Source organism: Oreochromis niloticus, linkage group LG6 (assembly GCF_001858045.2).
Source record: "Oreochromis niloticus isolate F11D_XX linkage group LG6, O_niloticus_UMD_NMBU, whole genome shotgun sequence".
Classification (NCBI taxonomy): Eukaryota; Metazoa; Chordata; class Actinopteri; order Cichliformes; family Cichlidae; genus Oreochromis; species Oreochromis niloticus.
In genome coordinates this window covers 24,079,515-24,098,565 of record NC_031971.2, presented here as the reverse complement: position 1 = coordinate 24,098,565, position 19,051 = coordinate 24,079,515, and the positions used below count along the sequence as shown (strand labels likewise).

The 19,051-nt window shown below is 42.0% G+C and overlaps 1 protein-coding gene across 1 annotated transcript in view; it reads left to right on the top strand.

Annotated features, from left to right (window-relative positions):
- grin2bb (glutamate receptor, ionotropic, N-methyl D-aspartate 2B, genome duplicate b) overlaps window positions 1-19,051 on the top strand; it is a 132,498-nt gene extending 113,447 nt beyond the window's left edge. Inside the window, 3 exon segments of the mRNA XM_025908072.1 lie at window positions 8,180-8,418; window positions 11,897-14,090; window positions 14,093-19,051. Coding sequence (XP_025763857.1) covers window positions 8,180-8,418; window positions 11,897-14,090; window positions 14,093-14,265 — 2,606 coding nt within the window. The 3' untranslated portion in view covers window positions 14,266-19,051.

The window sequence follows — 19,051 nt, the reverse complement described above, 5'->3', positions numbered from 1 at the left end:
CAAAAATCCAAAATTAGAAAAAAGTGGTCATATTTTATGTGAGCATACATACATACATATATATATATATATATATATAGATATATATATATATATAGATATATATATAGATATATATATAGATATATAGATATATATAGATAGATATATAGATATATATAGATATATATAGATATATATGTACAGGTATGTCAGAAAAGAATAATAGGTCCACTTCAAAGTAAAGTCCTTCCCATTTTTTGACTGATGTACAGTTAAATGGATACAGACATATAAAAACTTTAAAGCTCAGTCTACAATGAAAAGTACATACATTTTTTAAAACCTTTACCACCTCCACTGGGTGATAAGTGATATGTGGAGGGAGTTCTGGGGCAGGCAGCACTGAGTGCTTATAACCAGCAGATTTATCTTTCTTTAAATTGGTTCTGCAGCTTCATCATATATTATGGTGGCACCACTACACCAATATGGTATTATTTAAATATAAAGGAGGCCGAGTCCTGAATACAGGACTCAAAGGAGAGGAACTAGAAAATAATGGTGTTGACACCGTCTGTGAAATGTGATACTGTATGCATCACAGAGCAATGCTCTCAGTTTGTCGGTTGTGTTTTGTTTTAAGCTCCAGCTCCGTGTGTTTTGGGTGGTGACTGAAAGAAAGCAGCAGGGTGTTTGATGTCATTGTAAAAGAGTGATGATGATGAGAGCACTGATCCACGAGAGGCTTAGTATTGAGCTGCCACCCTCTACATGATCAGAGTATTGGGCCAGCAAACAAGGTTTGGGTACACGGTGCTGCTGCAAACTTTGCAACTCCTTTTGGATGAGGGTTGGCTACAAACTGCTGGCAGAGGTTCATGCAGTGAGATAGGTGATAAATGAAACTATAGTGAGCCTAGAATGAATTCAGCTTATCTGTATCACAGTCCTGTGAAAAACTAAGTACACTCCATTATACAATAGCTTGTAGAACCACCTTTAGAAGCAATAACTTGAATTGTTTTTTGTGTGATTTTGTCAGTCTCTCACATCATTGTGGGGGGATTTTGGCCCAGTATTCTTTCCACATTGCTTCAATTTATTGATTTTTGCACTCATTTGTTTATGCACAGCTCTCTTAAGGTCTGACCACAATATTTGATGTGGCCCTCCAAAAGTTGATTCTGTTCATCTGGACGTAGCGTTTTCAGTGGGAGAAATGTTTCGTCACTCATCCAAGTGACTTCTTCAGTCTCAGCTGACTGCAGCTTTCCCCAATCTTATAAACAGTACATTTGCATAATGACTGAAACCAGCCCACTGAAGGAACAATGGACTGAGAGGTCAGTTCCTTCATCGTGATTGTGCAAATTCTCATGACCATTGATCAACAACCACTGATCAATGGCCATTAGTACCATTCACAGAAAGTTGGGGAATGGCAGCAATCACAGCATTGTAAGATACTCCTGACATGTACGGGATCACTACAGGTTTTCGCTTAGTCAACGGTTGTCCTTCTCTCCTGGATCGGCTGGAGCTTTCTTTAGGCGCCTTCCCAGCTTTGACAAATTTCCAGCTGGGATAACCACATTTACTCAGGGCCTTCTTGATGTGATGTTCTTTTGCTTCCCTGGCCGCTGTGTCTGTGGGGATGGTGTTGGCTCTGTGTTGTCCTGATGACACCCAATTTATGCTCCAGTGGATGATGAGAGTCAAACCTTAAATACTGATCCATATGCGTAGGTTTCCAGTACACATCAGCTTTTAGATCTCACAGTCTAAGAAGGCTAACCTGATGTGTGAATTGTAAATGGGCCATTGCAACAGCTTAGTTGTTTTCTTTTTCAGCTATTCTTTTATAGATTTGTTGGTCTGCTTGGGATCATTGTTCTGTTGCATGAACCAAGCTTTATGGAGTTCATGGCTGACTCAATGACAGCAGTGGTCCAAGGTCCTGTGGCTTCAAAACAAGCTCAAATCATCACCCCACCACCACTGTGCTTGACAGTTAGCATGAGGTGTTTGCGCCGATATGCTGTTTCGAGTTGTGGTGGTTTTCTCCAAACATAGACTGTGCATTCTAGCCAAAAATCACCTTGGTCTCGTCTTTCCAAAGAACATTATTCCAGAAGTCTTGTGATTTGTTCAGATCCAACTTTGCAAACTTAAGTCGTTTTGCCATGTTCATTTTTTTGAGAGAAGCAACCTATCCAAACAAGCCACACTGGTTTGGGCTTTTTCTAATTGTACTGTCATAACACGCTAACTGAGGCCTGTGGAGTCTGATTTGTAGGTACAGAGTTTTTTTGCAGTTTCTCTGAGAATTGCACAGTCTGACTTTGGGGTGAATTGGAGGTGCTGGGATGTCCACTCCTCAGAAGATTGTGGTGTTGTATTAACATACACTTTAATGCTCCGGTCCGGAAAACTGAAAACTTTTCTGCTTTTGTAGAAGTGCTTACACTAGATGACAATCATTTAATCAAGCCGCTAGCACCTGGCTGCTACTTACCCTCTGAATTCCTGTGGAAGCAGTAAGGGTGTACTTTGTTTTTTTTCTAGGACTGCACTGAAACCTGAGAAAACTCTTTTTTTCATGTGACTGTACGTACTATAAATCACCAACTTGTCACCAACTTGTCAGTGCAACTGCTGAATGTAGACTCTATTATTTGTATAAATTAGTCCATTCAGAAATGTTAACAAAGGATAAGTTCAAGGGGTCCTCAAGGGGGAACTAAAGCACCCCAGGAAAATAGTTTGATGTCCTTAGCACATTCAATCCTGTAGCTGTGAAAGGGAAATGCAGTCTAATTAATTAATTTAAATGAAATGCCCGACCCAGGAGGTTAAACAGCAGTGCTTTTAGCTACTGGCCACTCTCATATTTTTTTTCAAAGCTAAACTTGAACAACAGCTGTTCTCTGTGTTTAGATTCACACACGGAAGGCTTTACATATGAAGGGAAGGATCATCTGAAACACACACAGTGATTTACTGTAAATGAAAGCAGAGGTTGTCACACTGAGCTTAACAAAAATCAGTTTCATGATTTTCTCTTTTGTTTCTACGAGAGGTCCAGGCTACCCCCACCCCACCCAAAGATGGTAGGATTTATAAGTATGATTTATCACAGGGCTGCTGTATTAACTTACATAAGTGATGTAGACCTAAGGAACTGGAGAGTTGATGGTATATCTATTTGCATAGACAGGAAGAGTCTGTCTGATATTTGTGTGAAACAGAAAATAGAGTCTGACCTTTAAAGTTATATACTGTTCAAAAGTCTTGAGCCATCCTGCGTTTCTTTATATTTTGTTTCCAGACTTTCTGGTAATTTTTTGAAAGAAGTCTTGAGGCTTTCAGGAGGACTTTCAAAGTGTTTCTTTGGATATTTACTGCTTTTTCACTAGTTTTCAGTCCAGTCCTTGTAGCTGACTTCTTTTTTTTTAAAACCACATAACTGTGACCTATGAATTATTCAAGCATAAAAAGACACCACACTCAAGGTATGAAAGTGTTGTGTCAATACATAACAGACAACTTAGCAAAGATTCTGCTGAAGCCTAATCAGAAATGGTCTCTTCCTTAAGAAGCCAATCTTACCATCTGGAAAGCATCTGATTGGCAACAGTTTCAGTTTTCAGCATGACAATGAGTCCAAACACTCAGCCAGTGCAGTAAAATCGAACCTGAATAGAAAAAATCTCAGTGTTGACGCTACCAGTCATGGATTGGCCTCCCCAGAGCCTGGATGGCAACACTGTTCAAGCAGTTTGGGATCATTTTGACAGAGAAGAGAACAAAAGGCAGCCAACATCCAAAGAAGAGCTTTGAATGTCTTTCAAGAGCCTTCAAAAACGTTTACTCAAGACTACTTAAAGAAACTACCAGAAAGCTTGCTTATGAAAGTTGAGGCTGTGTTGAAGAATAAAGGTGATCATACCAAATATTGACTTTATACTTTGTTAAAATTGTACTAATTCTGTTTTACTTATTATCTTTTCATCTGTGAATGCATGTTTCAGTAAACTTATTCCACATTTTCCAAGCAAAATTATAGAAAATGAGGTGTGGCTCAAGACTTTTGTAGAGTACCGTACTGTATTAAAAAAATTATAATGAAACTACCTGCCTTGGTCTTGGTAGTACCGTTACATTTTGTACATCAGGAAAAGTTGCATATAAAAGACACAACTGTTCCTGATGTGAATCTTTGCCTTCAGAGAAAACACCTTCTCCACCTCGACTGATACCATGTCCTCCACACTGCTCACCTCACTACCTGCCAGATCCAATACTCTACAGCACGCTGACACACACTCACACATACACAGACGTGGCCTTCGAGGTGCTATCACTTTCCATTGTTTCGTGCGAGATGGATAAAGAGGTCAGTACGGAGAGAACATTCACCTAGGATCAGATCGTTCGGAGTCAGATTGATCCAGACGTCGACACACACTGTTGGGAACTTCCCGAGTGGCGTACATTAAAGTGCTGGCTTGTGAAAGGATGTGATTGTGACATGTAGCTTGAGTGTTGTGACACGTCTCCACGAATTTATCCAAATGGAAGTAAAATCTTCCCATGTACACGAGGCCAGCACATCAAACATTACCTCTCGTTACCTCTTGCAGATTGTTTGGCTGTCAACACACATACAGGTTAAGAGATCAGACTCATCGATGTTTGCTCATTTCTGTTGCTTCCTGTTTGAGTCAAAATATGAACATGTTGTATGCAGAGAGGAAGGGGGTCAGTAGTGGCTTTGCATCAGGAAATAGTGGCACTGCATACAGAACAGCCAGGAATAATGCAGGATCAGGAGGAACAGGTAAAGGTGGAGGAGAGGGGTGGGGTGGGAACATTGAAAAATAAGAATAAACAGAGTAATAGGAGAAGAATTTTAATCATAGATATTTCTTTCACATGATAAATTCTGCTCATTAATCTAATTTATCGTCAATTTGGTTCACACCCTACCAAAAAAAGCGCATACTATGCAGATTTAATAGCAGTAAGTATTCGGTTTGGAGAGCTGTTGCAAACTGTTTAGATGAATCAATCATGTAGAAGCTGAACATCTGTTTGGAAATTTAAAGGGAATCAATGAATTCCCATTTGTGCTTTGTAGACACAAGTCAGTTTAAAAAGTAGGTTAAACTATCAAATATTTCTCAGGCAATCTTCCACCACTTTGATCATTTAAATTTCCTTTTTGAGGCCATTTATTTCCCAAATCTTTCTGCCCTATTGTAACGTGATGCTCATTCCATTGTTTCAGCTCTGCTGATGTGACAGAAGTAGTTCTTTAATCACCAAAAGAAATCACCTTGCAATGGATTGCATTTCCCCAAGTTGAAAGGTTATACTCCTTGTTTTAGTCCATCCAATGACTATCTGTGTGGTACTCATCAGAAAAAACTGTCAGCCCCCCACCTTAATACTACCACATAACACTGGGCTCCTCATCCCTCACTGAGGCTCCTTTTGGTCTTAATGTACCAACCTACTGTTTGTCCCAGCAAGTCTAATACTTTTAATTTATCAGTGGAGTCTCAAACACATGCACAGGTTTGCCTTGTTCATTGGCACTGGGTCTCTTACTCTTACCTCAACATATGGACACAGATGACATGCATATATTGTTCTTTAACATGCAGGGTTAATATTTTATCCTAAGCAACAATCTTTCCCTAAACCAAAGTAGTTTTTCGTCAATACACCCAAACAAAAATTAAATGAACAGAAAAGTTAAAAAATGTAACTAAAAACAGAATGCATCGATTTGCAAATATTCTAAACCCGTTTTATTCACAGTAAAATACAGAAGACATGAAATGTTGAAAGTGAGACATTTTAATATTTCATAAAACAAATATTAGCTCATTTTGAATTTGGCAGCAACACCTTTCATAAAAGTTGGGATGGGGGTAACAAAAGGCTGGAAAATTAAGTGGTACTAATAAGAAGCAGCTGGAGGAACATTTTGTAATTAATTAGGTTAACTTACAACAAGTCAGTAACATGATTGGACTATCGAGCGGCAGATGGCCGCCCATCCCTGAGCCTCATTCTGCTGGAGGTTTCTTCCTGTTAAAAGGCATATTTCCTTTCCACTGTCACCCAAGCGATTACACATGGGCGTCATGTGATTGTTAGGGTTTTCTCTGTATTATTGTAGGGTCTTTACCTTACAGCATAAAGTTGTAAAGTTGTTGTGATTTGGTGCCATATTAATAAAATTGAATTGAACTGTACTATAAAGAGAGCATGTTTGAGAGGCAGAGTTTCTCAGAGGCAAAGATGGACAGAGATTCCTCAATCTGCAAACAAAACTGTGTCTGCAAGTTGTGGAACTTCAAGCTAATTTGAGAATATTGTTCCTCAATGTAAAATTGCAAAACTGAATATCTAATCATGTATATTACATAATATCAGCAAAACATCCAGAGAATCTGGAGAAATCTCTGTGCGCAAGGGACAAGTCCATAAATCAATACTGTTTGTGATCTTTGGGCCCTCGGGCAGGATCGCATGATTCTGTAATCGAAATCACTGTACGGACACAGAAACACTTCCAGAAATCAGTGTCTGTGAGATGACTGCGTCATCTAAAAATGTATGTTAAAGGTCTATCTTGCAAAAATGTAGTCATATATGAAAATGATCCAGAAACACAACATCTTCTTTTGGCCTAAGCTCTTTGAAAATCTAATAAGACCAAGTGAAAATGCGAATTTTGAATTTGAAATTCTTTTCGTAAAACATGGATGCTGCATTCTCCAGACCAAAGAGGAGAGGCTCCATCTGGCTTGTTATCAGAGCTCAGTTCAAAAACCTAAATCTCTCATGGAATAGTGTTAGAGCAGAGCATTCTCATTCCCAACGCTTAACATACCGACGATTTGTAACAGCCAGTTCTAATGAACTGGAAAGGCACCATTGATGCTGAAATGCTGACTCAACTCGTGGCCCCGTCCCAACTCTGTTGAAACATGTTGCTGCCATCAAATTCAAACTGACCTTATTTTCTTCTTACATTTTCTTTCTTTAAACATTTGATATATTTTCTAAAGTGCAAAACACAAAACTCCCAAACGATCTACAATGTAATCTGCTTGTATTAACAATACCAGCAATAATGAAAAAAAAAATGTGCATATGATACAAATGTAAATAATCCAGAACCACTGAGCACTGGTTTGAACTGAGTCACTGTGCTCTGCTGCTTTGTGATGTTTTCTATGTAAACTCAGCAGTGGGTACATGGTGTTTGTTCATACTTGTTTATCCATGTCTTTTTATTTATTTATTTTTTACTATTTGCCTCATTAGGTACAATAGTGAATTCAAAAAGTTCTTATTGGACTTTGTTGGTGTTAATTTGTTGATCGTGTTCACTGTGACTTGACAAACACTGCAATAAATGCACAGCACTCGTAATCGTGTAGGGAAAATCTGATGTCGTGTCAAACACTTCTCCCTGCCACCGCTCCAACCTCCTGATGCAGACTCTATTGTTCTATAAAACAGAACCATTATCTCGCTGTATTTAATCATCAGGACAATAGTGTTGAAGGACTTGTGTGTACTTCTGTGACACCCATCAAATCTGGTAGAAAGGCAGAATTTGACACCTCGGGAAACAAACACAGTGAACACGACCACACCTAGCTGTACAAACATTCACACACGTAATAGTTTTATGTAAGCAGCGGGAAAACACGTTATACACCCCATAAGCTCATACACAGATCAAACAAATCTCTCTGGACGTGTCCTCCCCCTTTAGTAATCTCCCCAGTGATGCAGAACTGGCGGCGACACGGTTTTTAGACGGAAACCCTTATCACATGACCATGCACACTTCCTCTCCTAGGACTGCAGAGTCCCAGCAGGCAGTTGTATTTTTGGTCCCCCCCCCACCAACACAACAAAGGGTTTAGCCTTGCATAAGCAGTCCTTAATGAGGAGGCTTGTCTGGGGGGCATTCAGTCAGAATAACAGAACGTGACATTTGTTGCATGTACATGAGACCTGAGCTGTTTTTGGCATCAATGGCCCATCTAAAAACAAACAAACAAGTGCCGTCTTGTTTTACCCACATATTTATACATTTAGACACCTGCAAACCCATCTGCATGTCACACTTGACCAGCGCTTTTGACCGGTGTGTATGTGTCTCCAGGTGAGATGGAGGAGTTGGAGGCCCTCTGGCTGACGGGCATCTGCCACAATGAGAAGAACGAGGTGATGAGCAGTCAGCTGGACGTGGACAACATGGCAGGGGTCTTCTACATGCTCGGGGCCGCCATGGTTCTGTCATTCATCACCTTCATCTGTGAACATTTGTTCTACTGGCAGCTGCGCTTCTGCTTCATGGGCGTGTGCTCTGGAAAGCCCGGGGTCACCTTTTCCATTAGCAGAGTGAGTGTGCTCGTGTTGTATTTTAGGTCTGACCTCTGTCCTCCTGACAGAAAGATCACAGGAGCGGCTGTTTTAAAACCACTGGCTGTGGTTGAGGTGGATAGAGTCAGTCAGGGGAGATGCGATGACTCACCTGAGTTACCTGCGGCTTTTTTTTTTAGTTGAGAAATTCCAGTGATATAAAAAAATACTCCAGATAGCTGCTAGAGTCCATTATTATCTATTCAAAGTCAATTTAATACTGCCAGTCATAGACAAAGAAGGTGTTTATCCTTTATCCATTTATGTGCATTTCAGTGTCACCTTTGTTAGTTAACATCTATTACATATTTTATTTAGTAGAATTAATGCAACAAGAGGAATACATATTTTACTTTATTGGTGGATTACTTTAGAGATCATTGCAGGGCAGTAACATAACTGACCTCTGAAAGCACTCATATATGGGTTTACAACAGCTGCATCTTAAATAAATAACATAGGCAACAAATGTCCTTCCAGAAACTGATCTTACCATCTGGCAGCCATCTTGGTAACACCTCTGGGGAACTTATTTGGCATTTAATTTCGGGTCCGTGTCGCACTTAACATGGAGAAAGCCATAACTTTAATTGTAGTAGTTACCAGAACTGCATGTTCACATGAAATGGTGAAAAACAGCTTCAAAAGACAGCACTTACACTACACATATGAGAAGTTACAGCATCTAGGAGCGACAACAGCAACTCGTCCTAAAGAGCACTGAGTAAATGCTGTGCTAAATCACATGATCAGTACAGTAAGACAAGAAAATCTGAGTGAAGTTGGGTGCATTTTTGTCTTTTCTATGATGACAAGTCGATACGCTTATGTTGAAGCTCTGCTGTTCACATGTCAGTGCAAAAACAGAAAAAAGAAGAAAGGACGCTTCATGGCCCTGATGTTCGATCCCGCAGGTGCTTCTCAGCAGGCCAGGTATAAGTACAAAAAAGAGAAACAAAACCCAGGAAAACTTTCAAAAAAGTAGTGTAAATACAACCGTAAAGAAGTACTGAGACACTTTGTCATCAGCTAAACACCCGATAACGCCCATCAACTCTAACACAAACGGCTTATGCTGTATTTTTTATCAGTTTGGCTTTGTTATATCTTCCTCCCTTCACCTCCAACCGGTCAAGGCAGATGACCGTCCCTCGTCGAAGACAGCCTTGTTCTAGGTTTGTTCCTGTTAAAAGGGAGTTTTTCCTTCCTGCTGTCAAAAAGTGCTTGCTCATAGGGGCATGAGCACATGGAGTCATATGATTGTTGGGGTTTTCTCTGTTTTCTCTGTATTATTGTAGGGTCTCTACCTTACAACATAAAGCACTTTGAGGCATTTTTTGTTGTAATTTGGTGCTACATTAATAAAACTGAATTGATCGGTTCTTTGGAAATAACAAATGACCACAAAAAGTAGACATTTCAGAGGCTTGACACAAACTGTTTGTTATCCAAATCTGAACAGCAAATGTGCTTCTGTCTGTTAGAAATAGCTGCACTTGGAGCTGAGGTGAAAAGCGAGACATCGTCAAGAGGCGAGACACAGAAATCATTAAGATGTGGACACATTTTCAGAGCCTCTCTCCTGGAAGTCATTCATTGTGCCGTGCTTGTTTGTAAGCAGAGGGAAGTGAGTTAGCATGCTAAAAATGAAACCTGAGAGAAGCGGAACCCTTTTTTTACCTTGTCACCTCCTCACCATGTAAATTGGGTCCATATAAATAGTCATTTGAGGTGTCAAGCATTTGCATAATGTTACCTTTTAAGAAGCAGGTTGCTGTTGTATGCAAATTGCCTTAGTTATTATTGCCCGGGAAAAAAGGACACTGCTGTTTATGTGTTTGGTCTTAAGGATGAAGGTGTTTCTAATTGTAAGGTAATCTGGTTTACGCCTACTCGGAATGACCAGAAGGACAATAAAAGAGAGTACAGGCCATAAGCGCTACTGAAGCACACTGACTTCTCTGTTTTTGAATTGGTAGCAACCTCCATCTGTTTTTTTTTTTTACAAAGCATAAGAAGAGCTTGTTACTTGTTGAATTAAATCAATTTTAAGTGCAGACAAATTTCAGAATTGCCTCCTACAACTCAAGAGCGGTTTAGTCAAGCAGATGTCTGTCAAACATTTCCATGCCTGTTTGAAGATTGTAGCTGCACTGCGAGAAAGGAGAAATATTTCCAAATGGCAGGGCAGGTCACATAAAGCAAGAAGGTGACAAGTGATGGGACAGCAAGGGGCTAAAAGATTCGGGGACAGATCAAAAGATAAGTTAGCTACAGTCATGATAAAAGAATAAAACTGGTAACAGGACAAAGAGTAGCAGAGAACAGACACAGCGGTGTGCCAAGAACCTGTGTTTCATTACCTTTCACTGCTGCTGTAGTAGCAATAGATGCAGACAGATAAAGACAGACAATCCCATCGGAGCGGCTGCTGCTCACCAAAGCACCCGGAAACGGAGATAAGGCAGACCCAAAGACAGAATGGAGGCATAAAGGAAAAGAGGGGGGTGGGGGTGGTTGACGAATCACATTCATGAAAGTGACTAAGAGGCAGACGGAAACTGTTTCTGACAAGTTGACGCCTTTGAGGAATACTGGCCTGCACACTGGCTGGTGGGTAGTGCGTCCTCGACCTTTCAGAGTTGGCTGTTGCCTAAACCAGAGATTCCCCCAGCCCCCATTTAAATATGCTTGTTTGACTCCACTCGTAAAATCTTCCGCTCACATGAAAATGCTGCTTCTATTACCAACCATAGCAAACACACACACACACACACACACACACACACACACACACACACACACACTGACCTTCTGAGTAAAATTTAGTCAGTGGTTATATCTCTTACCTGTGAGACAAAAGTGATTGATCCCTATTTTTTTGTTCCTTTGTTTGTTTGTTTCTAAAGAGAAACAAGTAAGTAGAAAGACAGCAAGGCGAGTGTCTGCTAAATTTAAATGACATTGATCAAACCTATTGACTCACTTGCTCCCCTTGTGATATCAATTAAGGCTCTGATCTGCTCTGTCTCTTCTCACTCAGTTCTCTGTGTCTGAGGTTGAGGGCTGAGCAGCAGCTGTGAGGGTCCTCGTCGTTCCCCAGAGAAAATTCATTTATGAACTCAGACCCTATTACTGTTTAATAGTGTGTAAACAAGAGGGTGGTCATAGAGAACATGGCAATGCATTAACCTCTCTGCCTCTGCCTGTTTCTGTTTGCCTCCCTCTCTCCCTCTCTCTCTCTCTGTCTGTCTCTGTGTCTGGTATCTGCCTCTGTCTCTCTTAACATTAAACCCTCTTCTGGTTCTTGACTCGTTACTCCTGCCACACATTTTGCTGTTATTGTGATCTCTCTTGGGAATCATACCTTATCACACTCACTCTTTCTTCCTTCCATGGTCTCACCCTCTCTTTATCTCTCTCTACCTTCCCTTTTCTTCTCATTATCACTCTGCAGGGTATCTACAGCTGCATCCATGGAGTCCAAATCGAGGAAAACAAGTCCACCATAGACTCCCCCTCATCCACCATAAAGAAGAACATGAACAACACTCACTCGAACATCCTGCGGTTGCTCCGCACTGCCAAGGACATGACTGCCGTTCCGGGCGTTAACGGCTCTCCGCACGCCGCCCTGGAATATAGCCACAGCGGCCGCGAGTCGGCTATATACGATATCCAGGAGCACCGGCGCAGCCTGGTGGGTCACCCTGTAGACTGCAAGTCTGCGCCACCCTACATGCCAGAGGACAACATGTTCAGTGACTACATCAGCGAGGTGGAGAGGACTTTTGGCAACTTGCCCCTGAAGGACAGCAACTTGTACCAGGACCATTACCGGCACCACCACCCGGCTCTGGGTATGTCCGGCCCCCCGCCAAATAGGCCGCGTAGCTTAGGCAGCGCTAGCTCGTTGGAGGGGGGCATGTTCGATTGCGACAGTTTGGGGGGAGGGGTAGCGCCTATCTTCACCACCCAGCCCCGCCCCTCCATGACTCACAGGAATACCAGTAAATTTGACCTGATCGCTGGCCACACCCCTGCGGATTCCAGCCAGGGTGGGTTCAAGGGCAGCAATGTGTACGGCAGGTTTTCTTTCAAAGGAGGTGCATCCAGCACGGGGCTCATCGGGGGGCATGACAGGTACTGTGGGGGTGGGGGAGGCTCAGGTGGTGACGATGGGAACATTCGCTCTGATGTGTCGGATATCTCCACGCACACCGTCACCTACGGCAACCTGGAAGGAAACGCCAAGCGGCGTAAGCAGTACAGGGACAGCCTGAAAAAGAGGCCAGCCTCTGCCAAGTGCAGACGGGAGCAGGACGAGATAGAGCTGAGCGGCTTCAGGAGGAGACCCCACCACCACACCGTCCACCACCACTTCCCCCACGGGCCACAGGCACACCGCACGGTCTCACCTCCCCTGGAGCGGAAGAGGGGAGGAGGAGGGGGTAATGCTTCACCTTACTTATTCCGCAGGGATAAAGAGAACCTGAGGGATTTCTATGCGGACCAGTTCCGCTCCAAGGAGGGCAAGGCCATGTGGGAGCAAGAGGGTGGAAGTGGTGTGGGCGGTGGTAGCGGTGGTGGTATCTGTAAAAGCTTAGTGCCTGTGGAAGACTTCCTCAAAGGTAAAGAAAAGAAATCGGATGGGCTTGGCCCGGTGTCGGCAGGGCAGCAGGCCCACACCTGCTGGGAAAAGGGGGTTTCAGGGATAGGAGGGGGTGGCATAGCAGGGGGTGACTGGGAGTGTCGTAACTGCCACAGTGTGTGCCACCATAGTGGAGGAGGCAGCACTTGTCCAGTTAGTGGAGTTGGGGGGACCAGCAGTCGTCCCAGCTCCGCCACATCCAAACGCTGTGACTCCTGTAAGATTCAGCCGAGCAACCTTTATAACATTAGTGAGGATAACAACATGATGTTCACTGGAGTTAAAGGTAGTGTAGGACCCAGCCAAACACAAACTCAGGCACAGCGCAGGAAGCTAGGGCCAGGCGGGAGGGTGTTACGGAGGCAGCACTCATACGACACATTTGTGGACCTGCAGAGGGAGGGGGCAGGTCGCATGGGGATGGGTGGGGGCATTGGGGGGCAGTTTCAACAGCCCCGGAGTGTGAGCTTGAAAGACAGAGATCGCTTCATGGAGGGCCCCAGCCCTTATGCTCACATGTTTGAGAGGTATTCAGGTGATAGAGAGTCTCCCATGTTTGGAGGGATAGGCGGGGATAGGGCCAAGGGAGGCTCCTCCTGCAGTTTGTTCCGTGGAGGCGAAGGTGGGTTGCATCGGCGGTCGGTGGGGGAAAGAGACCTGAGGGACAGAGATAGAGCTATGATGGGAGGTGGGGGCTGTGGTGGTGGTGGTGGTGGTGGTGGTAGCAGAGGGGCCGGGACTTACTCCTTGTCTAAATCTCTCTACCCAGATAAGGTGAACCAGAATCCCTTCATCCCAACCTTCGGCGACGACCAGTGTCTTTTACACGGTGCCAAACCGTACTACATCAAAAAGCCACAGACGCAGCAACAGCAGCAGCAGCAGCAACTTCTCAACAACAGCCGAGGAGGAGGGGACTTCCGCAGCTCCATGGGAGCGACTTCCTATTTGCCCGCGTCCGCCACAGCTGGGGTGATGTCCAATGTGGCCCCCAGGTTCCCCAAGAGTTGTGTCTGGGCGGGGTGGGAGGGCCCATGGGGAACCACCACGGGGGCAACAAGCTACTGCCTGGGGGCAGGGACACGTTAGGTTTGGGGCAGGGACAGAGACCATTCAACGGTGCCAGCAATGGACACGTTTATGAAAAGCTCTCCAGCATTGAGTCAGACGTTTGAGAGCGAAGACAGTGGAAGAAAGAGAGAGTGAGAGGGAGGAGTTGAAGTGGGCGAAGAAAATGAGGGGAAGAGGAAAAAGCAGAAACAGCACAGGCTGATGACCTCTCTGCGTGAAGAAAATGACAAGGCACAATTGTGTGTATGTGTGTGTGTGCGCGCGCGCGCGTGTGCTGTTCTCACTCCACTAAATGGAAAGAATTTGGACAATGCGCACAGGCCACTGCCGGCTAAGCTGTGGTGAAGTCCGGCGGGAGACAAGTTTTTAATGAGAAGAGAGGATTCTGGTGCTGCTCCGATGCTCAGTGAAAGATCTAAAGGGAGGGAGGGAGGAATGGGAGGGAAGTAGTAGGGAAGGGGGGGTGAAATCAAATTTCCAGCCTCTGCTCTCGTCACATGCTCTTTGTCTTTCCCTCCCTCCTGCAGCTCCTCAACACCAAAACAAACGTTTTGTTTAGCAACGGAAATACAATCATGAATGAGAAATCAACACTTCTGCTGAAGTAACAGGGTACACTAACAATAACTGTATTGATAATGTTAATAATATTATTGAATATTATTCCAGTGTTTAATGATGATCGGTTTGGATTGTTTTTAAAGTTTATTTATTTGAATAGTTCATGTTACATATTTGTATGATGTTAATTCTTTCTTAGCTTACCAATTTACAGGAGTCTGATAGACCCGATGTCGGTACAGATCTTTTTTTTCGTGGGGGGTGAGGGGGGGGTTCCTGTAATTTGGACTCTTCTTTGCTATCAATTCTTCATGTTTATTTGTTTTGGGTTTTTTTACTTTTCTCACCTTTGATTGCCGTGAAGTGTATGTGAAGGGCATGATTTGCTGAGTACATCGTATGTACTTGGAAAATTTGCAAAGGTCTTTTTTTTCTCAGCTGCAGAAACGACATCATCATACTGATTTGCCGTTTTGCTGTCATTTCTTTCTGCCTGGCAGTTCCAAATGGGTCTCACATTTTGAGCTGGATGTGCCTTAAAGGACTAATACTGATTCTCCATCTATCTTCTGTTGGAAAGACAGATTCACCTGCGAGTAATTAATCAATTGGTTTGAAAACTGAACATCCAAGTCACCATTTCCGATACGAGAGCAGAGTCCGAGGTGTTTAGCTGACTGTATAACACAAAGCTAGACACAGAGGAAGCTTAAATTTGCACTTTGATCCCCGACCAATAAAAGAAAGCAACGGCAGGATCGCACAGTTAAAATACAGAATCGTTTTCTTGTATTAACACCACAGTTAATCTAACCACTAGTAATTTTCCTTGAAATCATTTACCTCCACAAGCTTCATCACTCCTCCCCTCCTCATAACAGATGACCCAGAAGTCAACTATCCATTAATTATGTGTAAATCGTATTTAATGTCCGCTTGTTGCTGCCGTGGCGTTTCATTGGGTCTGGCTCAATTGGCCGTGACAGTTTTTCTGTTCAGGACAGGAACATAATGGACTTTCAGAGAGAGGCCTCTGTTTCTGGTATGAGCAGTTAATTTTTTTATGATTACTGTTACAAGCCTTCCCTGCCACATTAGATAGTCACATTTGAGGAATGGCAAGAGGGGTTTATCACTGTATTGTGCAGGTGTCAACGACCACAGCGGGCTCGTGAATTGTTTTTAATACACAGTCCCACATAATTATCTCATAACTCATAACAGTGCCACTGCAGTCTAAAAGACACTTTGCAGAGGGTCTGTAGATTAAAAAAAGTTTGCAGTCAGCTTAGCTGAGCATAAAGATTGAAGATAACAAGGGGAAGTGGCTAACCTGGCTCTATCTTGGAATAATAAAATCCACATATCAGTGCCTCTAAGGCTCACTAATAACATGTTGTATCCTATTAGTTTAATTACCTCAAATTGACATGTATAAATACTTTTTCAGAGAGCTTGTAAGCTGTTGCCATGCCAGAAACTTCCATTTTTAGCACATCCAGCCAAAGGTCCAATAAGCTTCTGCCACGGTGAAGCATCCATCCACAATTCAAAAGAATCGCTACTCCTCCGAAAGTATTAGTTAGATTTCAGTGAAATGTGCACACAGTGATCCCCTAATCAATCAACCGGATAGTGCTCAAGGTCAGGGTCACATTTGCAGGGCTCATAAGCCTAAGGTTTATTAGCAAGACAGTGACTACTGTTTTATACTCCTGTTTTGAAGCCTTAATTCAAGTATTATTGAACTCACCGTCTGTTTTTATTTCTTTCTGGAAGCAGAAGTGACTGTTAGCATGGTGAATCTATTCACTGGATGTATAATTCATTGTAGGGATACCGCTCCTCACCTATAAGAGCTCAGTAACATAGAAATAAAATACCAGATGTTTTGGACAGTTTGTTGCAGCATGTACTTTCTTTACTAATTTTATTAAAATTGCTTCAAAAGCCACAAAAACAGTCAAAATGTCCAGTTTACTGACTCAGTTTGAATTAGCTGAAGTTAACCCTAGCACACAGCTAGTAGCCTAGCTTAGACTAGCCCCTCCCGCTATCATATCAAACAGCAAATTATGTGTTGGCTAACTATAAGATTTTATTAAATTTAAATGGATGAGTTATACAAAAGAACCTCTTCCAATTTATAAAAGAAAAAATAAGCTATAAAGACCAAAAACTGTTATTTTTTTAACAAATTTATTTTTGATGTAAAGTCAGCCAACTTAATATGGAAGTCTATGGAGAATTGTTTACCTCGAAACGCCATTAAAGGAACTACAAATCAAATTCAGCTTCATTTTTCAGCCCTGGGCTTGCTGGTTGGTCTCCAGTTTATGCTAACCCAGGCTAACTGACTCTAGCTTCATAATATCAACCTTCTAATCTACATTAGCAACATGTCAGCTTTTTCCTCAAGGTTATTATCATGCAGTGGACCTGGATATATAATAAATGTGCCCCTCTGTGAACTCGGTCATCCTTTCTACACTCATCATTAACAAATCCCTCAAATAAAACATAAAAAAGAAATCTCAGTATGTTCTGTAGCCTTGATTTCTCCCCCCACCCGGCCCTAATCTGTTTCACATGCTGAGATTTTTGATGAAGAAGAGAATTTGCCCTCAAGTTCAAGGTCCTGTGTGGATTGTGTCAACTGCAGACTTTTGTAAGGGGGGAAAACAGAGTAAAGAGATGAAAGCGCACTAAAATAAGGTGGAACGCTGTGTGAAAAACACCACCTTTATTATCAATTGACTTATTTTTATGTTGCTAAAAAAAACAAAACAGGCAGCTTCCAAATCCACGTCAGACTCAGATGATCTCTGCTCTGACTGAATATGAAGGTGGAAACTAAGTTGTGTATTTCTTAAGTTTCCTGCTCTCTGTCCTTTAAATTGTATTATTATTCATGAAAAGTATATTCTACTTAAAGTCACTGGTCCAGTTTGACTTGAAGTCATGTTGCCAAACCAAATTTTGATATCTACAAAGCACAATCCTGTCTGAATGGATCTAATACTTAGTTTGTAGAACATCCCGGTAAATTTTTTAGAAGACTTTCCTTCTCTTGGTGGACAAGTCAGTATGTATGATACAAGGGTGATGATGGGGGGAGGGGGGCGGGGGGTGTCCAGTGTTTGTAAGCACTTGCATGTATACACTTTTCTTTATTTCTGTTTTTTAACTTTCAATTTTAGCCCAAAAAATGTGTGTTTTTGAATGATATTTGGAATTTTATCACTTTCACTGGTACTGATGATCCATGTAGTACTATAAGTGTGTGTGTGTGTGCGTGTGTTTTTGTAAGAGAAGAGCGATCTAAAAGTCAAAATTTTTCAGTTTTACTCAAATGCCGAATCTGAGTAAAACTTTTCACTATGGTAAAGATAGAAGACACTTTTCTTTTTCTTTTTTTTTACTGTTAACCTTATATAACTTTCTTGATAGTTTGTGGCTCAGTTCTTGCTTTACACACTCGCTGTCACTTAAAAAACCTTTTTTTTCCTCTCATTTCAACTGTTTTTTCCCTTTTGAATATAGCTCATTATTTCTGTTATTGTATGTGCCTGAAAACATACGCTTGATTACCTCTGTGTGTGCTCATATGGAAGAGAGACAGAGTGTGTGTGAGAGATATAGCTGTTTGTTGTACATGTACTATAAAGCTGTATGTAAATACTTTACCTCACGCTCATGGACTTTTGATAAAAACCTGTACAAAACAACAGCAGAGAGTACATCTATTTGGGATAAATCTTTCATTCTGAGGTCCCCAACGCAGAACTGCTTTTTGTAATGACTTCAGGCCAGGATACGTGCAGTCATTTATTATCACACAGATAGTGAACACATTTAACGAGTGTTGTGTTTTGGGGGGTTTTTTGTTGTTTTTTGACCAGTTAAGAAGGCTGTTTTTTTTTCCTCGCGAGGGGAGATCGTAAGACACCGTCAATAATTGCTACCCAGAAAGCACAATAGATTATCTATTGCATTTTTACAGAGGTGTGGTCTCTTTTTTTTGTCCCTCTTTAGCTAAATCTTCTGTTATGTTGTGTTTGGTCACAGAGGAGATCGAACAAATCTATTCCCGAGCTGTACAGATTGTGAAAAATGTACATATGTCAAAAAATCTAGTTCATCCTTGCATTTTTTTGTATGGAGAGAAATTACTTGTGTGCAGAGAGTATTTCAAATTTGATTGAATATTTAGTAATATTGAAAAATGAGATTAAACACAGTCAATGTGAAAATAAGTGCTGAGAAATATTATTCTTCTGTCTCTTTGGAATAAAAGTGTTAAGTATTAATAAAAAATAAGAAATTTCA